At 40.2% G+C, this 27397-nt stretch overlaps 2 protein-coding genes and 1 long non-coding RNA gene across 8 annotated transcripts; 1 reads left to right on the forward strand and 2 right to left on the reverse strand.

Annotated features, from left to right (window-relative positions):
- Positions 1 to 22646, reverse strand: hoe1 (OCA2 melanosomal transmembrane protein hoepel1). Of its 6 annotated transcripts, none has more exons than XM_020950401.2 (12): positions 17141 to 17386; positions 14614 to 15164; positions 3993 to 4099; positions 3047 to 3197; positions 2906 to 2966; positions 2697 to 2835; positions 1733 to 2637; positions 1337 to 1666; positions 934 to 1281; positions 726 to 873; positions 568 to 661; positions 1 to 507 (listed from the first exon to the last, which is right to left on the reverse strand). In XM_020950401.2, exons 2-12 carry the CDS (start codon positions 14688 to 14690, stop codon positions 423 to 425), a joined length of 2445 nt encoding a protein of 814 aa, XP_020806060.1. In that variant the 5' UTR covers positions 14691 to 15164; positions 17141 to 17386; the 3' UTR covers positions 1 to 422. The 6 variants fall into 6 exon arrangements, with proteins under 6 accessions (XP_020806060.1, XP_086687086.1, XP_020806059.1 ...); XM_086830960.1 differs by having other exon boundaries at positions 2906 to 2995; XM_020950400.2 differs by lacking the exons at positions 14614 to 15164; positions 17141 to 17386 and adding an exon at positions 22107 to 22646.
- LOC147644014 (uncharacterized) lies at positions 19783 to 21251 on the forward strand. The gene is made up of 2 exons (XR_015271226.1): positions 19783 to 20249; positions 20312 to 21251. It is a non-coding gene; the product is annotated as an uncharacterized LOC147644014 (long non-coding RNA).
- Positions 22647 to 23183: 537 nt separating the features above from the next.
- On the reverse strand, positions 23184 to 27175 carry hoe2 (hoepel2). Its single transcript, XM_020950356.2, has 7 exons — positions 26347 to 27175; positions 25563 to 25976; positions 25331 to 25503; positions 24921 to 25263; positions 24468 to 24856; positions 24084 to 24410; positions 23184 to 24028 (listed from the first exon to the last, which is right to left on the reverse strand). The coding sequence occupies exons 1-7, from the start codon at positions 26567 to 26569 to the stop codon at positions 23354 to 23356; spliced, it is 2544 nt and encodes an 847-aa protein (XP_020806015.2). The 5' UTR covers positions 26570 to 27175; the 3' UTR covers positions 23184 to 23353.
- Between the last annotated feature and the right edge of the window lie 222 nt (positions 27176 to 27397).

Below are 27397 nucleotides of genomic sequence, written 5' to 3' on the forward strand. Positions count from 1 at the left end.
TAGCTTTTTGATTCATTTTTATTTATTTCGTATTCATACATTTAACATTTAACAATTGTTTCACAGTTCAGCGACATTATTAATTGTAAATAATTAATTTATTTATTATAATTCTCTTAATTGTTTGTTTGTTGTTTAGACTACGCACTACACTAACAACGATGTGTAAAAATAAATGTATATTTAATATAATTTTCTTCGTTTCTGTTTCTGTTTCGGTTTCTATATTTCTTTAGTTTTTGTTTTTGGTCGCCAACATGCCTTAGAATTAACTCCTATAGCCTGCGTATAGGATATTGAAATTCCGTGGAAATCGCGTTGAGTGCGGCATCTGCCGGAACAGGTCCTGTCCGTTAGGTAACGAGGTAAAGTGCGCCTTGTTGCGAAATCGACACAGTCAACTCCTAGATGGGGGCCCTTCATCAATGCCACGCGAACAGGGAGTGCGAGACGAGCAGATACCCTGTAGTCACTATAATGCTGCCAATCATGATGGGAAAGCCAACTCTGTCGATTAAATAATTGAGTATTAATAAAGTTTCAAGGGAATTTAAATGAAAAACCCACTTGAAGAACTGCAGGAAGGTGAACTTGTAGCCATGCTGCTCGGCCACACCGGCACAGACCACATTGGCCGAAGCTCCAATCAGTGTGCCATTCCCTGAAGGAGCAATATACACATAAATTAATTTATATATTTAATATAATATCCCTGAAGAGCCTACCTCCCAAACAAGCGCCCAAGGCCAGGGCCCAAACCAAAGGCTGCAGCGGCAGATTCAAGGTGCTGTTCTGGGCCAATGAAATGGTAATCTTAACCATCATTGTGGTCAGCGGAATGTTGTCCACAAAAGCCGAGGCCACAGCAGAAACCTAGATTAAAACAAAGTTAAATATATTAAATAAAAAATGATCTTTCATCCCACAACTCACCCAAAGTATTATCAGAATGGCCACCATCAAACGTTGATCCTCGCCCACACCCAGGATAATGCCCTCCGTCATATTGCCAATCCACTCAATCAAACCCAACTCCGTTAGGGCCTCCATCAGGATAAAGAGAGCTGCAAAGAACAGCAGCGTAGACCACTCTACGCGTGCCAGTATGGCCTCCATATCTTCAATATCGGCCAGAATGATCAGGAATATGGCTCCCAGCAAAGCGGTCCAGCCCAATGATAATCTCTGAAGTTCCGGAACCGAGTGCAAGAAGAACAAACTGATCACAAATAGCAGAGCTGCCGAACACTTGATTAGCAGAGGCTTGTTGCGAATGGGATACTGCAGGAAATATATAGAATTATAATCAGGATATATCACAAAAGAACTCACCTACCTTTGCTTGAAGATTGGCCAGAGTTTGTTGATAGTTGGGTGCCGGTTCAATCACCGCCGTCATGCGCTTCTTGAGGCTTCTCTTCAAGCGGTTCACCTTCTTCATTAGCGTCTGTCGCACAAGTTCCTCGTCCTTGGAGTAAGCCGAGAGGCTGGCAGCTGCTCGCTTCCACACATGGATCTCATGACGCAGCTCCTCCACTTCCGGCGAGTCCTTGAACTGCAAATCACTGATGTTGCGGAACTTGAAACGTAGCTGGATGTAGGTTTGCACCATCACCAGCAATACTCCGGGTAACATGTGCAGCGTAAAGACGGCAAAGTTGACGCCCTGGGAACATATTCCAATATTAATTGTAAACTAGAAAGATCTCCCAATATATCCCAATAATCTTACATTCTTGGATATGTAGCTATTCGAGGCAATGATGACATTCGGGGGATCCCCCACCGGCGTCAAGGCTCCACCAATATTCGAGTAGATGACCATGCACATCAGTATGGGCACAGGATTGAGGCACATGACCTCACAGAGTCGTATCGTGACCGGTGTCATCAGCAGTACGGTGGTGACATTGTCCAAAAAGGAGGAGAGGACCGCCGTGAACAGGCACAGACAATTGATGAGTGGCCACACATGGCCATTGGTGATCTTGTAGGCATAAACAGCCAGATAGTCAAAGACACCCGTCTCGGAGAGAATGGCCACCAGGATCATCATGCCAAAGAGCAGCAGCAGAGTCTCCACATCGATCCAACCCATAATGGTGGCCATCGAGGGTCTCGAATTCAGGGCAGCCAGTATGCCCACCGACAATGTGGAAGCAATGATGGCCGCAAAGGTCCTGTTCACAATCTCCCAGATGATCATCACGTACAGGCCGCAGAGGACGGCTGCCGCATAGATGACTCCATCTCGCTTGTAGATCGGGGACTCATCCACATTCAACTGGAGCGGCAACTCGCCTTCGATGCTGCTGGTGAACTCAAAGCTCAGTTCCGTGCGATTGGCCTGTGCCAGCCACAGCGGATCGCTGGCACTCAGCTCAAAGGTGCGCTGCTTCTTCGTGTCCTTGGTGGCATCGATAAGGTCCGGATAGACCACATCCAATTGCCACACCTGGCTGGCATTCTCAATGTAGATCTCCAAGCCCTCGGCATCGAAGTAGCTGCGCATCACCTGGACCTGGAGCACGGGCAGCGGCACGCTATCGTTCAACGCCAGCTCGTTCTCCTGCAACCTAAATGGTCCTCGCAGGCCCAGACCAATCCTTTGCAGACTGGCTGTGGTAATGGGAAACACTAGAAAAATATAGACATTTTATATACATTTCTTGAGATATTTCTTAAAGCTAACTCACCTCTCGAAGAGCTATTCCTAGGAACACTTATGAGGCTGAGCTGATCCACATGCTCGTTGTTGGACATGAGGAAGGCGGTGAAGACGCACCAGACCACCAGGAGCACGGCAATCTTGAACCAAATAAGATACTTTCGGATCTGCAAGGATAAACATCAATTAAGGTAAAAATAGTCCATATTTTGAGTGCTTTCCGAAGAGTATTCTTACCAAACTCTTTCCATGCGTCTCGCCCTCATCATGCTGATCGTCATTGTTGTTCTCCAGATCCCTGCAAATGGCCCGGGGAATCACAGAAAACTGGTTGCACTAATTACGTAACTGACACTCGAGAGTCACAGAACTACGAACCTGCCGTCGAGCACTCGCACCTGACCCGCCTCATTCGTCACATTGATCCCGATCTGTGTGAAGGCCGTCTGTGTGTTGGCCAATGCCGTCTCCTCGTGATGTCCATTCTCCACCCGGAGTTCACTCTCCTCCGCCCGCAAAGGATCAACGTCTGCTGGGAGAAAAAGAAATCCAAGTTAAGTGTTTAAAGATAAAAGCAGTCTGGCGTTGACTTAACCCTGGCCAGAAATGGGCAAATATTTATGCGAAAATTTACTCATTCGCAGCTCTTGGCGGAAGGACAACTCGCGGACAACTGTCGCAACTTTTGAAAGGGCCTCATCCAGCCGCCACCTGCCACGTGTTGGCTGTATTTTATTGGCAAAAGTAAACGACTCGCTGTGGCTATAAATACACATCAATGGCCCTGGACGAAAGCTGGAGGACACACTGACCAACTGACTGATTACTAAGGACCGCGAAAGGATACACGAAAGGATTTGACACTAAAGTTAGACTATGAAAATATAGAAATTGCTTGTAATGATAGTTCCTGTGTGAATTGAGTTTAATTTAAATAAAAACTATACTTATAATTTCTTTGAGGTCTTTAATTTATGGAAGGAAACCAATGTCCACTTTCATTATGACATCATGTGACGGAAATTGAGAGAGAAGGAAGCTGCTGGGTATTATTATCATAATTTGCTAAGCCCCCAAATAGTGCGTCCATCAAAACAATTGAAGATAAGCTTGGGACTTGAGTTCTTTTCGGTATGCAAATCGGGGCGAAACCCGGACTCGGCCAGCCGTCGTTGTCCAATGTCAATGGCGACGCCAACGTAAATGGCAATAAAAAATTCAACAATAATTACGGCAATAAAAAAAGGTAGCAACAGCCAGACATAAAAAAGAGGAAATTATGTGTTCCAGGAAGGAGTCCATCCCCAAAGCAAAACCGACTTACCGCCATGTAAACGCTCGTGCTCCTGGCGAAACGAGGCTAGACTGGGATCCTGACGAATGCGCTCCGGCAGAGTTCGCCAGACTTGTAAGGCACCTTCTGTTACTTCGCTGCATGTGTGGAGCAGGAGCAGGAGCAGGAGCAGGAGCAGGAGCAGGAGCAGGAGCAGGACCAAGGAGTAGTAGCAGAATCAGGAGCAGGAGCAGGAGCAGGACCCATCCAAGGCCAGTGGTTTTTTTGTTACACATCGGGGAGCAATGAAATGCGGTGCCGGGAAAGAAGAAAAATAAGCAGAGAATAAAGATTTAATAAGATTATACCGGGGACTTGTGTGTTTGGAATTTGTTTGTTCAGGTGCTTTGGGCGTGGCTGCCACACAATTCAATAAATTTTTTAGCACATCCATATTGATTTTTTCCCTCCCATTCGATCTGTTTTTCTTTTTGGCCCGTGCGTGCAACAATTTGAATTCATTTGATTTGACTCTTATAAAGTCTTTAAATGGGAGTTGTTTACCCAAAAAGGGTTTCAGCTTATGCCACATGAAGTGGAAACTCAATTGTGGTTAAGGAAATGGCAAGTGGAAATCATCTTAGCTACTGGATTCTGATTGACAACAGATCTCTAAGAGCTCCCAAAGAGAAGATGCCATAAAACAAGATTTAAGTAAATATATTTGCAGAGTCTGTTAGCCAAAAAAGGATAATCAGAGGGGTATGGGAGATGGCTGTAATGGGATTGAAAAATACTTGGCAAGGGTATAAAGTTCTCCACTCAGAAAGCCTTCAGGAAATTAAAGGAGATTTTATTCATTTGGAAGTTTGACAACCTTTATAAACAAAAAGATGAGTTGATAGAGGAGTATGTTTACTTTAATTTATTTAAAGATATTCTCCAGTTAATATAGACTTCAAACATGATTCATTCTCCGATTTCCATAGCTGCTTACTAATACTAAATATGCCATTATAAACCAGCCACAAAAAACCACGTTCTTGATGTCACGTAGCCCAGATGATAACTTAAAATATGATTGCAATTCTCATTCAAATTTCCACACAGTCTGACCGATTTCAAAGTCAGTAGCTATCTTCAGTCCAGATTTTCGTCAAAGATTCGCAGCGATCAAGCTCAATTAAAGAGTGCTTTTGTCCAGCAGCAATGCCAGATCGGATCCAACCTGATACTATATATACTTGTCGTAGTGCCCCGCCGCTCTTAAGGTCGTTATCAGTGGAAAATGTCTATTTATACTGGCCATAAAATACTGTTTTCAGCCTGTCTGTCGTTGTCTTCCATTTCAAATGCGAGTTTAATGACTCTTTGCCATAATTACTGGGACCCAGGCAGCTGAGCTCTGTAGTGATTCAGCGGGAATAGAAATCGAGGAAGGTTAGGTTCCTTGGTCCGCCGAAGGCATTCTGAGTGCATGGCATCACGTGTGCGGGCTGAATAAATGCAATTTGTGCACTCGATTCAAGTGAATTCACAGTGGCACACAAATCTTAATTCAGTCGGACCGACTAAATTTACTTAAGAGAGCGAAAAGTGCTCGAAATAAGTCATAAATTATATTTACTTAGGTTTCAATTAGCTCGCTTGATGGACGGACAGCGATGAGGGCAAGTCATAAACAGAAACAAAGACATGACAAGACCGCCAAAGAAACGCTGACACTGATTTTGTTGACCGAACCCCCACACCTTATTCTGTAAATATGATGTTATATATATACAAATCAGCTATAAGTGTCTGTCTTGAACTTGCCTCAATTGCGATTCTCAGCTTAGACAGCTCCGACCAGTAGTATATATCCTGCATAAGTCATAAGATCTGTGATTGCCTCAAGTGATGAGTGTCAATGGGTTTTAGAGAAAGGATTTCTGGGAACTTTAATTGGGTTTAATGAGGATTTGTTGAGAACTTAATGGGTTAGGAGTTCTATAGAAATATCAATTATAGAAATAGATTAAAAGGGGTTCCTCTTCTCATATACTGAACTCATATCTTTTATCCCATCCTAAGGTAGAACTAGAGACCTTCTCTTGTCTGAATTATTTCCCAGAAAAAGTATTTTCCCTCAACTCAAGTGGCAATGCGTAAAGCTTGTTGATGCCTCCTCAAGCCAATGATTAAATGATTTTGCTGATGACTCTTAATACGTTGAACAGCTACTTTATGTCACGGCTTTCGTCAGCTGAAGTGAAGGGAGCGTTGGTCGTGTCAAAGATTGAATCACACAAGAACTCACCGACAAAGGACACCCATAAGACGGGTCCTTAAATAGAGAGCGGAGCTATCATTAGCAGGAGCCAAGCAAACGTTTTCCGCTTGACTGCATCTCTAGACAATTTGTCGGTTTTTCAATTGGGTTTGCACCCACCCACACACTTAGAAAATAATTTCTTGGAAAGTTTATCAAATTAAATTCAATTGATTTAAGTAAGTGATAAACAAATATTCTTTGTAAAATTATCTGCTTAAATAAATTACGACAAATGACAAATATTTAAGAAAGAAATAATTAGAAAGTATACTTTAAATTTTAGTTTCTTTTAATATACATTTATATTTTTCTCTCTGTGCATTGAAAGGTGCAAAAGAAAACTGGAGACGAAAACAGAAATGGTAATGACATAATTCTTAATGCTCGACAATATTTTATTCTTATTCTGGCACCAAAAACAAATTGAAAACTTTAATTTTCAGAAGCTTATTATATTTTTCAGCACAAAGAATTTGTCAATAATTAAGTAATAATAAATAATGCTCTAAAATAAAAGGTTTTAAAGGAAAACAATTTGAGAAAAAGCTTGTTTTTAGTGAATTTTTTGCCTTGACCATTTATATCCCCTTTCGCTTACACTTTTTTTTCTCACTGTGCATTTAAAGGTGAGAACATAGAAGAAAGCAACAAAAAAAAAGTCGATGACAAGGCTCTTGATGCTAGAACACAATTCATTTTTTATCCTGGCAACCAAAACACACGTACTCATCCTCGAATGCGTAATCCTGGGCATTGTAAGCCATCTTCCTTGCGGGTAGAGACCAGGGATCCTGCGTCAGGGATGGAAATGTGACACTCGCGAGCAAAACAACAACAACAAAAATTAAAGAAAAGAAAAGCAAAACACTTGACGACGAGTACTAGTATCTCCGCGAATAAAGCGTATTATTACGTAAATTGCACACCGACACACACACGCACACACCCACACACGGGGAAACTTCTAATAGGAAAGCCGAAAAGAATATGAAAATTCCTTTGTTAATCGCATATTTTGCCGCTGGGAAATGGGAAATGTGAAAAGCGGAGAAGCGCGCAAGAGCTGCGAACCGAAAGACGAGCTTCAATTAAATGGCGGGATCGCGTTGCCTTGACCACTTGTTGCTAATTTCAGCTTTTTATTGTCGCGTGCCCTTTTCGGTTCTGTATTGTATTTCGCCGCCGATCGTGGCGGAATATATACACAATATATATAGTGTATATAGTATACTATTTTTGGGGTGTTTTTTTATTCTTTTTTCTTAGTTTGCAGTGGGCGGTTGCAGTCGCAGTTGAAAGCTCGAGCGGTACTAGCTGCCGTCCTCAGTTTTTTACCCTATTTTGTAGGTTTTAATGCAGTCGTGGCTCTGCCGCCGCGCAGCCGCTGTCACCGCAAGCAGTGGCGAAGCAGAGCGGCAAAGAAGAACAACACACAAATTTCCTGATACTCAAATTCGCTTTTCATCAGTTATCTCTCGCTGGACGCGCTTTGCTCATTATTCGCATTTATGCTTTCGATGTCGCGGCCACTGCAAAAGTGCACTCAACACCGATCGTGCGCTCTCTGTCGCACTCGTTATCAGTGCGAGGGCGGCTTAACCCGAGCAGCATTGCGCCTACCTCCCCCTCCTCCCCCTCACAGGCAAGGTGGTTCATGTTCATGTTTCTTTTATTTTTCGGCTTTGTCGAGTGGCTGCTCTCTCTGTGTTTACTTTCCACTCTCTCTTCCATTGTTACTGTTAATGTTGTTGTTGCTGTTCCTGGCGTTGGCTTATTTGCACTTCTTTCAATTACACTTGATTTATCACATTTGACAGTTGCTCTGCGATGCTTTTGATCTTGCGATGCGCTACACACCATTGTGTAGGGTGCTTTGGTTAAGATTTTGATAATCATAAAAATAATGCCAGTTTTTTCGACTAAATTAAATTTTAAAAACGCATAACTAAGCCAAAAAATACATTAATTTTAATTCGGATACCATTTTTATGCTAGTTTTTACCAGGGCAATAAAACTGCATCAATTTAGAAAGTGTAAAAAATTTAAGATTTGTGTCGATTTTTGGCAATTTTAATGATGTAACCCCTTATCATTTTTTGCAAAAATCGAGAAAATTTTCAAATTTTTTTTTTCAACCGGAGAAAGATGGATCGATTCAGCTGCTGATGCTGATCAAGAATATATATGATTTATGGGGTCGGAAATGACTCCTTCACAGTTTTACAAGCTTCTGACTAAACTTAGAATACCATTTTTTGGTCGAAATTTATCTATACTTTATGTGCCAATTTCGTCTATAAACCAAATTTTAAAAAATTCGTAGCTAAGTCAAAAATGCATTAATTTCAATTCGGAAACCTTTCTTATGTTCGTTTTTATTCTGGCGACAAAACTGCATACTTAGTTTTTTCGGGAAACAGTCCTTCACATTTCTAGAAGCTTCAGACTAAACTTAGAGTACCATTCTATGAGTCGATATTTATCCATATTTTATGTGACAATTTTGTCTATAAATCAAATTTTAAAAATTTCATAACTTGGCCAAAAATGCATTAATTTCAATTCGGAAACCTTTCCTATGCTGTTTTTTATCAGGGCAATAAAACTGCATACTCAATTTAGAATGTTAAAAAATTAAGATTTTTGGCAATTTTATAATTTTTTCAAAAAATCGAGAAAAATTTTCAAAATTTTATTTTCAACCGGGGTTAGATAGATCGATTTAGCTGTTGATGCTGATCAAGAATATATATGATTTATGGGGTCGGAAATGACTCCTTCACAGTTTTACAAGTTTCTGACTGAAAGAATAATACCCTGCAGGGGTATATAAATGTATATATCCACATAAATAGTGAACATTAATCTGACACGTTATAGTTTCCAATTATAAAGTCTATTTTAAGCCACAACCCGATACAATTTTCATCAATTTTTTCCGCTCCTATTAAACAATTTTATGACACGAGATGGGTACTAAATTCGAGCGGTTTTTCGCATTATTTCGTAGTCTATATAAGCAGTATTTTTATATGTAGATATATTCTGGAAATTTGTGAGGAATCAGCTGCTGCTTCAGGCCCAATTATTCTGTTAAGGAGCTTGCGAATTATGAAATAGCCCGCCTAAATTGAAGGCGTATTCAGCGAGTGCTGCTGCTTCAACCGCTGAGGGAGACCTTGGAGTTCAAGGGTGCTTTCAATTCGCATGCAAATTTCGTAGACGCCTGACGAGAAATTGAGCCAAATCCGAACGCACCCTTCCACCCAACGTGATGCCGAAAATTCAAAGAGTCACTATGTGCTATATAATATTGTATATTATACTATACACCGGTAATTGAAAGGCACCCGGGGGAGCTGGCGCCGGATCAGAGCCTGTCAGAGTTTCTGGCAGACGCATATCACCCAAAAATGGAACGCAACGAGACGTATTTGCCAAATAAGCAGAAAAGACTTTTAAGCTGCAGGTTTGACACACCCTACACAGATGGAATTAAAGGTTATATTGGGTTTATGGAAATAAATATAATATACAGGGGTTATTATTTATTATAAATACTATTTGAATAATAAAATAAATAAAAGCCATGTTATAAACAAATTGGTTGTACGGTATATTCCCCAAATAAATATTTTCAATTATCAAGAGAGCTCTAAAATTTGGGTATCATAATGTCTCAACTCCCCTTACACATATTTCATTCTTATTTCATCTTTTCTGCCAACTCACCAGAATCTCACCTGGAAAAGCTGACAAGCTCGCTGGCTGACTCACTGACGTCACAGGTGTGCTTCTGGCCAGCTTGCATAATGCGCACAGGTAATGTAATACTCTTCTTCGGCCAATAGATTAGAAAATCCAGCTCGTTCGGGTACAGGGCCAAAGTTGTTACCCGACACCGTCGGCCACCTCTAATGATAGCCATTTCGCAGCTCTGGCTAATGAAAAAAGGTCTCGAAGCATGAACAGAGGGGCGTTGGGGGAAGATGTTGACCCAAGCTGTCGCTTTGGTGCCACAAGTGTTTGCGTGGCAGAGTGAAATGCAATTTAATTGAAACGAGACTGCGATCTCGGGTATCGCATTACGTCGTCGTGGCATTGAAAATGGAGTATAAATCGAAGGGGGATTGAATAAGGCATTTGGGGGCATTTAATGTAATGTGCACACCTCTGGAAACGAACACCCTGTCGATGGGCACGCCCCATTTAAACCGATTGGATTTATCTGCGTTTCAAGAGAGTTCTATTTAACCCCACAATTGTCTATAGTTGCTGCACATTTTGATGACTGACAGATTAAGTTATACATTAAGAGAAATTAAGTTCTAGTTAAGGGTAAATTTAAGGTGCGTTAAGGAAAGTGTACAGGCAATGATTAGTTTATGCATTTTAATGTAACTTCTAATGAACTTATAACAACTTACAACCCATTTTACCTTTAGCATTTCAGTATTTCTATTTTATAAATTATTTTTTGTCAGTGGACATAGCTAATTCTCGTTAATTTCTAGACGATTTATTGCTTTGTTAACATATGAATGGCAATGCAATTAGCTCAGTTAATTAACATTTTAATTCATTTCCATTGTAGCTATTTAAAAAGAAAGGAGTGAGTTCTAATATGGTTTTACAGTTTGTATTTAATTCAAATCTATTTACGCACTAGCTTAATTTATAATAATATTTTTTCACCTCAACTTATAAATTTATATGTTCAGCAAAGCAATAGTGAGCGCTATACTTTCATAAAATAAACAAACCATTCAGACCCCAAACAATTAATAAAGATTCTTAAAAATTTCTCTTTAATTCTTCGATATAAAGAAATATCTAAAAATAACCAGTCAATTAAGATATATATTTTCCAAAAGATACTAAAGTTCAGTTGGGGGTGAGAGTGGATTATTTAAAAGTGCACGCACTTTGTCCATTTGAAAAATTAAATGAACACGCGCTCATCAAACGCAAAGCCGGGGATATATAATATTAAATCAACTCAAACTTAAGCTTAAGTAAGCCCCACTCGCAGATATAGAACACACCCACATGTTGCGCCAGAAGTCGGCTATAGAGGGTGGAGGGTGGAGTGTGGAGGGTGGAGGAAGATGTGTCTATATATATATGGGTCATTGTGCGACATCGTTGATAACGAAATTACAGTCCCGAAAAAAAAGCGTAATTTCATCCAGTCGGTCAGTCGGTTCGTTGTCAATTTTAAGTTTCCTTGGGTTCTATGGCTATACACAGTAAGAAATATGTATATAACCAGAGTTATATTATAAGAATTTTAGTTTAATTTTATAGGTACTTTTAAAGAATTTATGATTTAAGTATGTATTAGATTTTAAAGTCTAACCTAATATATTTAATTATAATCAAGTAAAAAAGGCCTGCATTCGGAATTGTGACCATAGAATAAACTTGCATTTATAAACTATATTGCATACTCTTAGGCAGCGCTAAATGTATCACATTTTCATTGGACAAATAACAATATTAAATCACAATTAATTCTCACAGTGTAGCCTCTTCCCATTCTGGTTCCGCTGGTGGGGCATGTCATTCATGTGGCGCTTTCAGTGCGACACGCTTCATTAATTTCGAGAAAATTGAAAGCCTGAAAACCGCGCAGCATCCAGCATTCAGCACTCGCCGTTCGGCACTCGTGTCGTGTCTCATATGAGCGACTTTTAAAGTTTATTTTTAAGTCGCAGCGTTCGAGGGACGTTCAGCGAGGAGAGGGAGGGTGACAGGCCTCGATTAGCAAGTTAAATCTTGCGCCGGCAACGGTAACTTTCCGCTGCGAAAAATGCAAGTTAATTAATTGAGAAACGCGCACACACAGAGGCAGTGAGTGACACGTTCCAATTGGCAATTGCCACCTCCGGAGTGCCTTCCAAACAACGGCTGCTCCACGCCACCGAGTGGCAAATGGCTCACGTTCCCAATGGCTCCTCCATACTCACACGTTCCGACCATAAATCGAACACTGGACTGTGAGAGCCAAGGGCAGGGCCAAGTAGTGGGTGGAATCCATACCCCCACCCCGGGAAAGGGCTATAATTGCAGCTGTAGTATTCAAATAGCTGGCATAACCGGCATTCATTTGCATTTTTAATTTTCTACATACTCAAAAAGCAAGTGAACAAATCAAATTGCAATTGTAGATTGTTTGATTTATACATCTGCTCATTATTATTCGGATTACAAGGTGTTTTGTACATTAATTTGCTTTATAATAATACTATTATTTATAGGAATTGCATAGCGGTTGATTGAATTGTTAGGTATTAGATACATATGAATGAGCTGAGCTTTAAAAATAATATGAATGGGTAGAAAAAATCTATTTAATCAAGCAAGCATTATAACTACTTCCTGGAGTTTTAATATATATTGTACACCTGCTTTAGAAGAAGTTTTAACTTATTTAAAATTGAAATAAATAAGTAATCAAAGTATTAGCTTATTTTCAGCCATATTTTAAAGGTTTCCCTAGCTTCAAATTGTCTGTGTCCCTAAAAAGACTTTCTTTACATAAAATGTACAAATTTGTATTTGAAATTTTCTTTTTTGCCTAATAATTATACCTAACAAGCCATAAAATCATGTATTTTAATGACTTGACTTGACATTTACCCATCTTTCAGGCCCAACTTCTTTCTGTGTCATTCCTTCCTGACCTTTCTTTTTAGGCCTCAATCAGGGCCTCGGAACACAAAGTCGTGTCAGCTGCAGTGCCCTAACCCAATTTTAGGGGCATTAAATGTTTTAATTATTCATGTGCCATGTTTATGGCACTCACTGTCGCCGACACTCCTTCAAGCACACACACTTACATACACACGCAACGCACATCCTGGCAAAGGCGGCACATAATCACATTTTGAATGTGCTCGGAACAATGCAGGATTCGGGCTGACCTTGGCTGCTTGGAGGTCGTCGCCGCAATTCGTGTTATGTGCAAGAATTTTCACTTTCACTTGCGACTGACCCACATTTTTATATTTGCCGGCCAGCCAACGGGGCGGATGAGTGATGTGGCAGCGCTAAAAATTAAGTATACGCCAAGTGGGTTCTATTCGGTCAACATTCGGCTACAAAAATAAGGTTAAATAGCAGCGGGACAAACAAATTGAAAATTAATTGAAGAATAATTTGGGAAAGTTTTCGTTTTTCGTGTTGACACTGAGCCGGCGTGCAATTGGTCAAACAAATTAATTAGTATTTGTCTTAGGAGCTCTTCTTTTCACACAAAAAATAAATAGAAAGAGAACGAATAGAATTGGCAGGCCAGGCACGTTGCCAGGACACTTTTAGGACCCAACAGCACGCCTCACTTGGCAGACCGATTGATGGATGGATGGATTTCCCCTCGAATGCCAATACCTGATTCAATAGGCAAAAGAATAATATATCTGCCTAAAAGAGGGGCTCCTTTCAAATTCAATGAAGTGCTCGCTTGCTTGCACAATATTGAAACATTAATGGCAACGGAAACAGGATTCCACACATTTGTCCTTTGTTCGGGCCAAACGGAAATTAAATGTCTGACATTAATTTCTCTCTTGTTTTTCTCGATTTTCTCGTTTTTCCCTCAGTCAACACATGTTGCTGCCCAGCTTGCCAAATAGGACTTACACAGAGCTTCGGTTTTTATGTTTATGTTTATGTTTATGTTATGTGGTCGAGACGGGACTCCATCCGGCACCATCTCCTTCTCTTGAAGGCACGTGCCTTAGCCAAAGACCATATAAACATATAGATATAAGGGGAATGAGTGTTGTGCATTAACAGATGTACGGCAAAACAGTTCTCGGCCCATGAACTTTGGCATCTTCGACGGGGAAAATCGCAATCTGGTAATGGTAAAAGGTTCAAAGGAACACTGTAACGAGTCACACACAACTTAAGCTCATCTAGGAGTTACTAACCACAAGAAAAGGCACTACTTTAATAGAATTTATAGTAAGAATCCTATATTATTTAATAAATGTTTTCATAAGCTTTCGCGATAGAATTTCAAGCAAAGTCTTTTCTGTTTGCTGGAAATATATTATTAAAAATTAATTTGTAAGCTTCTTAGGTTTTGCTTTCCTTTGCTTAAACTTCTCTTTGATGTTCATTTGTTGTCTATTGTCTTAAACTTTTGTGTCTGACTTGTTTTTGCTTTAAGTACCTTTGAATTTTAATTAATTTAATTTTAATTTTAAGAAAGTAGGTCTTAAAAAGTGTTTAATTAAGAGCCTTCAATATCACTTAGTAATATAAATTCATATAATTAATATAAACAAATATTAACTCCCTATTTCATGTATTTTACTTATTATTCCCATCACTTTTTTTTAACTTACTTTGGCTGTGGAAACTTGTCGCTCTTGGTGGACGCCTGTCGGTGGGGCCACAGGCGTTTGCTCACCTTCACCCGCATCTTGAAGGGCCAAATGTCCTTGCGTTTCCGGTGGATGCTGCCACTCCCACTGCCACTCCTGCGGCGCCGCGATATCGTGGATGCGGCACTGTGACCCACTGTGCCGGGTTCTGTCGACGTCGTCTTGATGTTATTGTTGTGATTAGATTGAGGATGGGGATTAGGATTGAGAGCAGACGGCTCAACTGGCGGCGGATGAACCCGAGTGGGCGCAATTTTGACGGGTTCGTGTTAAATTATTTAATTAAATTAAGCAGCTGACGTGGCTTCGCACGACTTGTTATTAACCTTGCGCTTTGATTGAATTTGAACCCTTACAACTCTATTAATACTATAATTATTATCGCAAATCACAAGAAATGTATTTTTGGAACGAAAGGATTTAGGTTCAGGCCTTTCTCTTGTACATTTTGATGTAGTTTATGCTTTTATGTCGTCGCTTCATATGATCGAATCACGCATACGCACTGGTGGCTGATAGAGGAAAATATATATATATATATTGATGAGGTTAGCATAAACAACAGCTGCTTTCCCCAGGAAGTTCACGGTTGCGTCACGCAGGCTGCATTAATTATTCAGTGTCCCAAAAAGGACAAAAATAGTCGTCGCCTGACCAAGAACAAAAAATTCCCTAATTGGGAATCAATATTCATTTAGTTTTGTGTTGGCCTCGATTCCCCGCTATCAAATCAACCAAAATCAAATGGCACATCAAAGGGGACGAGGTCATCATCTCTGTGGCTTTGACTGCCATCAGTTGATTTCCGATGTGTGCCCAGTGTGTGTCTCTATTAAGTTCCATTTAATTATGGTCCTTGCTACTAATTGGTTAAAGGGATGCCTATTTAACCAGAACCCTGCATAATTAAAAATGGGCGCACGAAAACCATTTCAAATTATGGCTGGCCATCTGCGGGGGTGACTTGGCCAAAATACGGGTCAAATGCAAAACAGACACGTGTGCTGGGCCCATTTTGCCTGGATTTAGGCCGCAAAAAAAAGTGGGGAAAAATGAGAAAAACACCATGAAAATGTTGCCGAAAATATCCTGTGCGATAACGGAAATTGCTTTCAAAGATATGTCATCGTTAAGGGGGCCAGGATATATTTATATATGTATTTGGTAATATATATCTTAGCAAGGTGGATAAGCCAGCAAACAAGTAGGGGAAATATATAAATATATATACAGAGTCTAGTGAATTGGGGTGGAAATTTAAAATTTGTAACAGGAACTTTTAAACACTTTCTTTAAGAGTTTTAGTTGTTATGACCAATTAACACATTAATAAGCTGTTGAAACTTATTTGTTCTTCTCTATAAGGGTTTTAGTAACCTTTAAATATGTCTACAAAGTCCTTAGTTTAACTTCACACACTTGTAACCCATTTTCACACATCCTCTCGCTTTATTTTCATTAACTCTCATGTTATCTTTCGCTAATTACTAATTGATTGCACTCTGACAACAAAAGAACTCACAGAAATATATAACCCAAGGGTTTCCTCTTCAACGACAAAGTTTTACCCTCCCAAAAATCCTTTAACAAATTAACGCCGAAAAAGTTTCGCCTTGCAAAACCCTCTGGCAATCACTTCAAATATATTTGAGTTTTTGTTAAAAGCCAACACAAGAGTGCCAAAGCCACTCCTCATAAATGTTGTTTTCAATCATATATTTCTGACAAAGTTATTCGTCCTTCGGGCTAGGCAGATCCTAGGACTCGCATGAATATTTAAAATGAGCATTGGACAAAGTTTTGTAAAGCTTTAAAAGCCAAAAAAGAAAAACAGAAACTAACATAAAACCCAGACACGTTTCGGATGGCGTTGCCTACTTTTGTGGGCTCTGTTAAGGAATTATTTTTGGTTTTCATTTTCTATGGGAATGATGATGATGTTATAGCGACGTTTCAATTTGTCCCAAGCTAATATATTACTTATTTGCGTGGCCTGTCAGGGACTCAATTATTGATTGGCCTGGTGCGACCACGAATGTCAGTATTATCCATAAATTATGAAATATTTGCCAGGCATTGATATACATAAGCCTCGCTGGCTGATAGTTTGAAGGTTTTTAATCACGACTCTGTAAACAGCAGGTGTGAGGCACCTGTCACACTTCCCTGGTTCGGAAGGGCGGAGGAATCCTGCGGTCACTTTATATATATCCTGGCAGTCACCAGACGCCGCCAACCAATTACTCAGCAAGAAACACAGACTAATTACCAGCGCTTAATACCAAGGAATTGCGCTCTTAATGAGCAGAATTATCCTGGGCCAGCCAAAAAAAAAAAATTAAGAGGTAATAAGAGACTCGAAATAGGATAAGGAACAAAGAAAGAATTTCCATAATTAAATGTCTTCTTATCCTTTGCATCTTCTCTCTCTACACAGCAACTGCGTGAACTTCAAGGTAAGCAATTCGTATTTATTTGCTAAGCTCACTTTAAGTTTGATTCAATTTCACGTTCTTTGTGATTTGGTTTATCTCTTTGGTTTTTTTCAACTATTATTTATTTGTATTATTTCCACTCTATTGTTTGGACACACAGAAGCTCGACGAACGATAGCGATTGTAAAAAAACCGGGCAAAGTCGCACGTCCGTTTCGAGCGAAAGTTGTAAGCCGAATAAATCTGCGGGCTCGTCGCCGCGTTCCAAGTTACTTTTCTGCCGGTTACTGCCGATGTCCGATGCCCGATGACGCCGCTATAGTATATATATATAAATATATATATATATGTGTATATATACTGCCATAGCTGATACTGATACTTTTGTGCGTCGCCGCTGTTGCTGTCGCTGTCGCAGCTGTTTTCGGTTGAACGGGACGTCGTGGATTGAAAAGCGACTTCAATTGAACTGAATTCTAAGCTTTCAATAGCTGTTGAATGCTGTTCGTTTTTTATTTTTGTTTTTTGAGGGTTCATGCCTTGGAAGTGGTTTGTATTCCAATGGCCAACAACTTGAACTTGAAAGGTTTTTGGAGGTGTTTCAATATTCAGGGAACTTTCAACTGTTTTGTTTGTGATTTAAACTAGGTCACTTTTCTTGGGGGGTCTAATTATTATAATTTATTCTTTCAGGGAGATGTGTAGGTTCTGGTCAAGTTTTATATACTGTTCTTTCTTAATAAGAGCAATTAGAAGTTTGAGGAGACCGCATAATGTTTATATAGAAATTTTACAAAAAATCGTTTCATTAAGTGCATAGGGAGTCTATAATATACCATCTCAATTGTAATAACTAGGTCATTTCCCCTGATTAAGATGCCTTTTCATTTTTCTCTAATTATATACACACATTTATCATTAAATATAATGCATAAAATGCACAGTAATATCATTTGTTAAATATTTAATAACTAACTATATTTATAACCTTGCAGGGTATTATAATTTTATTAAGATGCTTGTAAAACTGTGAAGGAGTCATTTCCGACCCCATAAATCATATATATTCTTGATCAGCATCAGCAGCTGAATCGATCTATTTATCCCCGGTTAAAAAAAAAAATTTGAAAATTTGTTCAATTTTTGCAAAAAATTAAAATTGCCAAAAATCGACAAAAATGTTAATTTTCTAACATTTTAAATTGAGTTGCAGTTTTATTGTCATAATAAAAACTAGCATATGAATGGTTTCTGAATTGAAATTAATTAATTTTTGGCTTAGTTATGAGATTTTAAAAATTTATATGTAGGAAAAATTGTCTTATAAGACATCGAAAATATCCTATAATTCAATTGCAAACTACAATGGTACATAATCTTAGGCTTCCCAAGGATAGTTTTCCTTTCTTTGCTTTTTATTAATTCAATTACTATTTATATATTAGATTCCATGAACTTTGAAATTATTACTCAGATCTTTGAAGCTAAAACTTGCAGTTAAACTGGTTCCTGAGTTTATGAAACCTCTAATTACCCCCAACATCTAGTCATTTGTTTACTTCAGCTCAGACTTAATAATTATATAAACCGTACATCGAAGCAATTAGCGCAAATTTAAGGCACTTGTCATAGAAGCCAAAAATAGTTCAGTAAGACTCACTCTCCTCCTTGAGACTGACTTCCTCAAATCAAAAAGAAAGTGAAATTCTGCAATAAAGAACTGAAGCTTTATCAAACTTAAGAGCCGGCCAAGTGTTTATTTATAGGCCAAACATGATAAGTCCCCGCGGAGATTGAGCCCACGCTCGTGCTCTCATTTGCATGGGCTTCGTGTGGGCACAAAAGGCGAATTATTTATCAAGTCGTCTCAATCTTCCCGATTCCTTCGCATTTTCAGTATTGCAGAATCACGGGGAACACGGCTGTGGCTGCGACTGCCACTGACAATGAAACACGTCGAATAAATACACAAAAACCCCCAATAAATGTGAACTCGTGTGCGAACAATATTAGTTCTTGTCCCGAGCGTTTGACATTTGAGCTGCTTTCGAGCTTCGCACTTACGCTCTTTTATTTTGCAATTTTCCTCACTCACCCACTTTTAATAGAAACCAATGAATGATAATAGTAATAAAAATAATAATAATGCTGATGAGCGAACGGCTATCTTCCTCTGAGTGAGACGTAATACCAGTTTCGAGTTCGAGTTCTTTGTGTTTTTATTTTTCCAATAATACATTTTGCATTAGGACAAGGTCTTATCCAGGACTCCTTCAAAAGACTCGTCTTTCAAGCCAGAAAAGTTAGACAAAGTTGAAGAACACTTGTTGAATTATCTAAATTATTTATTAAAAAGCCTCTACTTCTCAATCTCTTTTAAATAAATATTTAAAGGCTCTTTTAATGAACCACAAATTATTTACTACCATTTAGAACGCTCCTTTCCCAAGCCAGACATGTTAGAAGCTTAAATATTCCATTCTCCGCTAACCCATTACTAAGTAAATCCCATAAAGACCATATAATAATAGTCTATACATAATTCATTTCCACTCAATTGTGCCGGAGCAAGGTTGGTTCCTCCCCCCTTGAGAGGCACACACCAAACACACACCATATACACACATTTAAGTGGGTGCAAACCGGAACTTTTACAGCCCCTAAGCTCATCCCTGGCAACAACAGAAAAGTATTTACAGTTTGTCAGAGAAAAGGCGGCGTGGAAAACCCGCAATTTACAGTGGGAGGAGAAAGGAAAGAGGTGTTAAACTATGTATATACATATGTATGTGCGAACCTCTCATCACTGGAACTATGAAACCACCACAGTGTTTCCGCAAAACTACACACTTGTGGTCAAAGTTGAACCGCGAATATGTCATCATAATGTCAGACAACTTGGCAGCCGGGATCAAGGGGAAAAACTTATCCTAATCTACGCCAGGAGGAGGTCCAAACTAAACATCAACGGGTTTAGTTTGTCAGTGCCAAGGCGATCTACTTCTGGTAATAAAAAATGTGCTCATTGGAATAATGCTATTAGCCATGGATTGTACTAACTTAAATGCCATAACACTTGGCTCTTTATCAGTCACTTTTATAATGCAAATTGAATTGGAATTGTGGAATTTCTCAAGCCACAATTGAGACTGGCTGCGCAGTGTGAGTTAATAAAAAATAATTATGTAAATAACGAGTGCATATTTAATTAAGTTTGCCTTCAGGTTGGATATGTCAGCAACCTATCTCGGATTTACAGGGTGTTTCAGTAAGAATATGAATTTTAGGATCGTATAGAAAATCTTTCATAACTAAGCTTTGATCATTACTTATCCATATTTTTATATGACGATTTTTTAGACAAATCATATTTGGAAATATCATAACTATGCCAAAAATGCATTAATTTCAATTCGGAAACCTTTCCTATGCTAGTTTTTAGTAGGGCAATAAAAGAGCATACTCAATTTAAAATTAAAATTTTTGTCGATTTTTGGCAATTATAATGATGTAACCCCTTATCGTTTTTTGCAAAAATCGAGAAAATTAAAAAAAAAATATCTTTTCAACCGGGAATAGTTAGATCGATTCAGCTGCTGATGCTGATCAAGAATATATATGATATATAGGGTCGGAAATGATTCCTTCACTGCGTTACAAGCTTCAGACTAAAATTATAATACCTTGCAAGAATTAAAATAGACTTTTTATCATACAAAAAAATGCCAAATATTGAGCTACATCCATAAATAATAATATAAGCAATTCTTTGCAAATATATCATATAGTTTTATTTTAACTCACCCTGTAAATCTAACTACAACTACATTGTAATTCAGTCTCAGACCACATCTCAGTGACTTACAATCTCAAGTTTTCCCTTTAATTGTTAATTAACAAAGCGGAACTTTTAATTGAGGACCAACTGTGTGTGTAGTTTTTCAGAGCTTTCCACTCCACTGATAACAGCCAGAGCTATTTTATTTGTGTGTGGGATTTGTTTATAGCCCCCATTAATTACAAAACAAATAAGAGGCGATGAAAAATACATAGCACGGATGTCTCAATATCACGAATAGCTTCGAACAGCTTCGGAGGCTGCTGAATCACGGCTGTCCAACGGAAATCAAATGCTATAAATAAAATCAATATAATGCAATGCAAGACTCTATTGTTTATTAATAATATTCGCGCAGTTTCTTTGTACTTTTACACACGTGTGTCCATGGCATCACACTATTGATTATTATCCGCAGCTTGTATATCGGATAGTAGTTCCCCGAAGCAACCGACTGGGAAATCAGTTTTTTAGACAGGTGAGGTAAAGGTACTTTGATTCTAGGAAAAACTTACAGAAAGCTGGGTCTATGGTTTAGTTTATTTATTATTACGAATTCAGTAGGTATTGTATTTTGCTTTTGTTACCACATTGTTAACTGGAAAGTTGGATCGTATAAATTCCCCGTGGCGACAAGATGTGCCTGTCCATTGGTAATTATTCAATCTTCATGGAAATAAATTCCCCATAAAGAAAACAAAGCCTTGTCAAAAACAAACCATTATTTACTTAGATTTTCCATTAATTTTAATCTATTGCGAGTACTAAATAATACCCTGGGGTGAATTTGGCATAATTTCACAATACCCCAGCTGGATTTGTCTTGTATTTTTTATATACACAATATTTGACCAACGGAAACAAATCAATTGTAATCAATCCAAACAGAGGGGACCAGCTGCCAAGTTTCCCAGCAACTTAAGTTCCATAAAATGTTCCCAAATTGATTTCTTTTGAAAGACAAACAGAAAGCGAGGACCGATGGACCGTTATTAAGAAGCTTATGCGAGACATAAAAAGGAAAAGTTTCCAAGGAAAACCACAATTAAATGTCAGGCAGAGTGGCAGAAGTTTTGCTAATGAGAAAAACGGAAACGAAAAACAAATATAAACAAACTCAGACTTGGCACCCCCTCCGGGGCGTATACGTAATATGAAAATATTTTGATGTGATAACCTACCTTTTGCTGCGATGCTTGGCACTGATATGCAGCCAACTGATGATCTCCTGCAGCTTCGACTGCCGCTCCTCATCCTCATCCTCATCCTGGTCATTATCCTCATCCCCTGGCAGGTGATAGGGATCGTGGGTATGGTCGGTTATCATAAAGGTGGGCTTGCTATATCCATAAGGCGCAGACATTTCACACTCACTGTTGCACAGTAAACACTACACAAAAAGCACAAGACCCTGGCAATCTCCTTCAGGAAGAGAGAGAGAGAGAGGCCTAAGCCAATTTTCAATTTTCACTCGACGACTCCTTGGGGCGAATTAATTAAAATTCCGTCTGTCCCATTTCGCGACCGAACGATAGATTCTTTTAGCTACTTGGCTTGGCTTTCCCTCTCGCGGCTGCCATAAAACTGCTGGCAGTCGGGTCGCCTCTCCTCCACATGGCCGGTGGCCGCCTCCTCTTCCGGCTTTCCCTCTTGGCCAACTTAAAATACCATTTAGCTATGGAACGACGAGCGGCAGCGACAGCAGCAGCGGTGAAAATCCCTTGTTGCTTTTCCATTTTGTCTTGTTCTCATTTTTATTGACCAGCGTTTGTCTTTCCATTCCGGTATATAGCTTTATATCTATATACAACACACGTTCCCAGGCGGATCTACTCTGCTCAGCATTGAACTTGGCGATGGTCAGTCTCAAGTATTATTTATGGCTGTTTATGTTTTGTCTTCCTAGGTGCATGGGAAATATAAGATATAGTATACAAGAGCATTACGAAATTACTACTACTAGGTTGCACTAAGGTTTTCAGATATTTGCAATAAATTCTATAAATATTTACAGGGATATTAGGAGTATTTAAAGCCTTACAAGCAAAGTTTTTCTGTTAAATTTAATATTCCACTTAAAAATAACTATATTTTCATGTAAATTTTAAACTAAGTTCCCCCACTTTGACCTCAGACAATATATTCTAAAATTAGTCCACCAAAAACACGACACAACACACTCGACCTTGGTTTGCCCCTCCAAAAGAAAATTTTTTGTTGTGTTCAGAAAGTTTATAAATCGAAAGAAAATGCATATGTTTTTCCTTAGTTCTTGTATATCATATTATATATATTTGTATATATTATATAGAAAACACACACCAAGAGTCGAATGTAAAAGGTCAAAACCACAACGAAATTGAGGTAAAATAACATAATTTCCTTTAGATATAATTTATAATCATATTATTAGGTGGAATAGAGCATCTCAGTGCCACTCAAAGACAATGTGGGCCACCAGCAGGTAGGCCGTCATCAAGGTGATCTGTCCCAGCATCATGGGGAACACGGTGCGCAGATATCGGGTGAAGGAGAGCTTATAGCCATGTTGCTCCGCTATACCCGCTGCAATTACATTGGCCGATGCTCCATATAGCGTTCCATTGCCTCCCATCGAGGCTCCCAGGGTGACGGCCCAAATGAGGGGCTCGAGTGGCAAGCCCAGCGAAGGCTTTGCCACCAGCGATGTTACCAGCTTCACCATCATAGCCGTCACTGGAATGCTGTCCAAAATGGCTGAGGCCAGGGCCGACATCCAGAGGATCATAAATATAGCCATAGCCAGGCGGTTGCCCAGGCTAACCGAGAGGATCACATGCTCGGTGAGCTCGCCAATGCAGGCAAAGATCCCCAGACGCTCCACGCACTCCATCATCACGAACATGGCGGCGAAGAAGAGCAGCGTGGTCCATTCGATGCGGTGCATCAGGTGCTCCATGTCATCGCGATTTAGGATAATCAAAAGCAGGATAACACCCAGCAGGGCCACCCAGCCCAGGGGCAGGGTCCTCCAGTGCGGCACAGACTGGATGAAGAAGCAAACGATGACAAAGATCAGGGCTCCGGCGGACTGAAAGAGCAGCGTCTTGTTTTTGATGGGATACTGCAATGGGATAAATGGGTTATTTTTGCTCTTAATTCTCAGAAATTACTGCTACCTTCTGCTTCAGCTCATCCAGTGTATGGGTATAGACCTCAGAGGATCCCACACCCCTCTGCAAACGCCGGAGATTCCTCTTTAATGCCTTGACTTTTCCCTGAAGCGTTCCTCGTACCAACTGGGCATCCTTGGAGCAGGAAGCCACGGCATTGAGAGCCCGTTGCCACACCTTGATCTCCCGCCTCAGTTCACTCATCTCCTTGGGTTCGTTGAGGCGCAAGGCATCAATGTTGTGATAGAAGAGGCGCAGATAGACACAGCTCTGGACAACGGCCAGGAGGACACCCGGAAAGGTGTGGGCCACAAAGGTCAGGAAGGTGACATCCTGGTAATGGTAAGAACATTATAAACAACTTCTATACGAGCTGTTGAGTTCACTTACACTCTCCACTATAAAATGATTGGTGCTGACTATGATGCTGATGGGATCTCCAATGGGGGTCAAAGCTCCTCCGATATTGGCATGCACTATAATACCCATAACCACGGGCAGCGGATCCAGTTGCATTACCTCGCACAGCCTGATAGCCACAGGGGTGAGCAGGAGCACAGTGGTCATGTTATCAAGCACACTGGACACCAGGCAGGTGACCAAGCAGAGGCTATATATCATGGGCCAGATCTTGCCGCCGGAGATCTCGAAGCAAAACACGGCCAGGTAATCGAAGACCCCAGTCTCGGTCAGTATCAAAATGATGAGCATCATGCAGAAGAGCAGGGTAAGCAGCTCCATGTCCATCCACTGGATAATCTCATCCATATTGGGACGATCTGTAGGGAAATGATAAATATGATGTAGAGTAATTCAAGAGGAGTAATCAAGGATAATTCTCACCATTAAAGCAGGCTAGAGCCGTCACTGAGAGAATGGAGCAGATCATGGCCACAAAGGGTCTCTCGAAGAGCTCCCATACCAGCAGGGCATAGAATATCAGCAGGATCAGGCCAGCTAGGATGCTGCCCGTTCTGGCATTCACTATCAAAGGATTGTAGTTGAGGACTATGGCCAAATCTGTCTCCACATCACTGTAGATATGCAAACGGAATTCGCTGTTCTTCTCGGATAGTTTTTCACTCAGCTCCTCGGTCATTAGGTAGGTGCGATTACTGGCCACCGCTGGAGCACGTTCCAGTTCCTCCTCGGAGAGCAGGGGCAGGCGCCAAGCTGGAAGAATGTCCTATGGAATACACATGAAAATATATTTCTTTGAAATTGTAATCTGAGGTTTGTTAGATAATACCCACCTGAAATACCTTGCTGCGATTCTCGCCCAGGTAAGCGGACACCTGCGGCTGCACCGTCAGAAATCCGAAACTCTCGGTCTCATTTTCAGCTGCATTGCGCGTGGAAAGTTCCCTGAAAGCCCCATGGATTTTGAGACGAAAATCGCCAGTTGGTTTTTGCAGCAGCTTGAAAACTTTATATAAATGTATTAGAAAATATATTAAATAAAATATTTGTAAGAAGAAAACTCACACTTTCCCTGCTCGCCCTGCGGCACATCTATGGTTTTCTCCAGCAGATGCTTCTCTCCCACAGAGATGAGCACCACGGCGGCCAGCAGCCAGAAAATGAGCAGGCCACCTCGCTTCCAGAGCTTGTCCCGTTGACGCTGCTCTTTGGAACGCTTCGATTTGTGATGCAGTCGTCTGGCCTGGGTTTTGGCATTACCAGGACCATTGGCTGGCTCGTGGTCGGAATGGGTGGTGGCCTCGTCATCGGTGGCATTTTCGTCACCCGGCCGATACTTAATATCCAAGAAATCAGAGCCAGCATAACTGGAACCCGGTTCGTCCTGCAGGCGACCATTGTTCCTCTTGTCCACCTCATTATAGCCATCATAGTCCTCCTCCTCTTCATCGTCATCGTCACTGCCGCCAGCGGAGGAACCTACAAGAGGATTATTGAAAATTTAAATAATTAATTAGCAAGTGCTCAGCTACGTGGCCTCGAGTGTCTAACAATATATTGATTTGCCTGTCATGGATTTTCTATTGTACATATATGTACACCAAGGGAAAAGCAATCAAAAGTTAAGATTAGACACTTGAAATATGGAAAAACAGAGAAAACAATGAACTGTTTACTCGAATTTGACCATGGAAAAGTGCCTAAGATAACAGTTGTGACAAGATAACAAGGAATTATGCATACTCTTAAGACCTTTATTATAGTTATTTATATTCTAAATTTTTCGTAATGTAATAATTTCCCTTATATTATATATATTTTTTTTAATTTTCCCCCTTTTAAGACTCACCATGAATCCTCTCATTCTCCATTTGAAAACTAGCCATGCTGGGATCATGTCGTATTTCGGCGGGCAAAGCACGCCACACTTGAAGGGATTGCTCGGTGACCTGGACAGCGGCCACCTGGTTGTGCTGGCATCCTGTCTTTGGACTACGATGTCGCATCTCAATGCTGCACTTATCCCGACCGGGGCTATCCGGCCGTAAACGGAACGTATCCCGCAAACCCATGGCCCGGAAAAATCAGCGAGTTGCGAAATGCGAAAATCTAGAAGCGGGCAGAGGAGGAGCTGCTGCCAGAGAGTGAGCGTGGGAGATTCTCCAGAATGTATTTATTTTCACGGGAAAATGCGAGGCAGAGAAGCAGCAGCAGCAGCAGTGTACATCTTTGCCGCACACGAGGCACGAGGCGACTGAACGGCATCGGAATCTTAACGCCGAGTCCGAGGCGAAGCAGCTGCGGGGTTTCGACTTCCATTCAGCCGCCGTCGCTGCTTTCAATATTGAAAGTGAAACCATTGTCGCCGTTTTCCAGGATGGCGCAGGCGCCATGTAATCGCTTTTGGGGATTCCCTTGTTTTGCTCGCCGCATTCGGTGCCCCACAAAACAAAACATATACAATGCCGGGCGTGGTGTCGCAGTGGTTTTGTTGTCATCAACAAGTTTTTCCTCAGACACTGTCACGCCATGTTGTTATTTATTTAAATGTATTTACTCGACCCATTCATTGCTATCTTGGATGGGATGCGATGCAGAACAATGGCACATATACTGAGGAAGGTGTCATTACGACTTTACAACTTTGAAGTGAGCCGCGAAAAAAGTTTTTCGATAGTCTAAAATATGCAAAGCACTATTTTTAATTTATACCTGCTAAAAATAAACTTGTGCTATTTATTGTTAAACAAATACTTGTAAAAGAATCTCGAAAAACTAAGATGTATTGCATACTTTGCGGTACAGGCCAAATTATAAATTATTTACTTATTTGAACAGTGCTTTTAAACACAAGAACTTTCTATTTATCAGAACATATTTTATATAAACAAAAAATTAAA

The sequence above is a fragment of the Drosophila serrata genome, unplaced genomic scaffold (genome assembly GCF_035046125.1).
Source record: "Drosophila serrata isolate PLE 108 unplaced genomic scaffold, ASM3504612v1 contig_240, whole genome shotgun sequence".
In the NCBI taxonomy this organism is placed as follows: Eukaryota; Metazoa; Arthropoda; class Insecta; order Diptera; family Drosophilidae; genus Drosophila; species Drosophila serrata.

Bases quoted from the DNA above. Each gene is read 5' to 3' on its own strand.
- hoe1 (XM_020950400.2), bottom strand. From the start codon at position 22,288: ATGTCTGCGCCTTATGGATATAGCAAGCCCACCTTTATGATAACCGAC. The intron at 1,282-1,336 runs GTAGGTGAGTTC...TATTTCCTGCAG, and splicing joins TGGCCAATCTTCAAGCAAAG to TATCCCATTCGCAACAAGCC. The intron at 662-725 runs GTAGGCTCTTCA...TTGCTCCTTCAG, and splicing joins CTTGGGCGCTTGTTTGGGAG to GGAATGGCACACTGATTGGA.
- hoe2 (XM_020950356.2), bottom strand. From the start codon at position 26,569: ATGGGTTTGCGGGATACGTTCCGTTTACGGCCGGATAGCCCCGGTCGG. The intron at 25,504-25,562 runs GTGAGTTTTCTT...ATTTATATAAAG, and splicing joins GCAGGGCGAGCAGGGAAAGT to TTTTCAAGCTGCTGCAAAAA. The intron at 24,411-24,467 runs GTAAGTGAACTC...TACCATTACCAG, and splicing joins ATCATTTTATAGTGGAGAGT to GATGTCACCTTCCTGACCTT.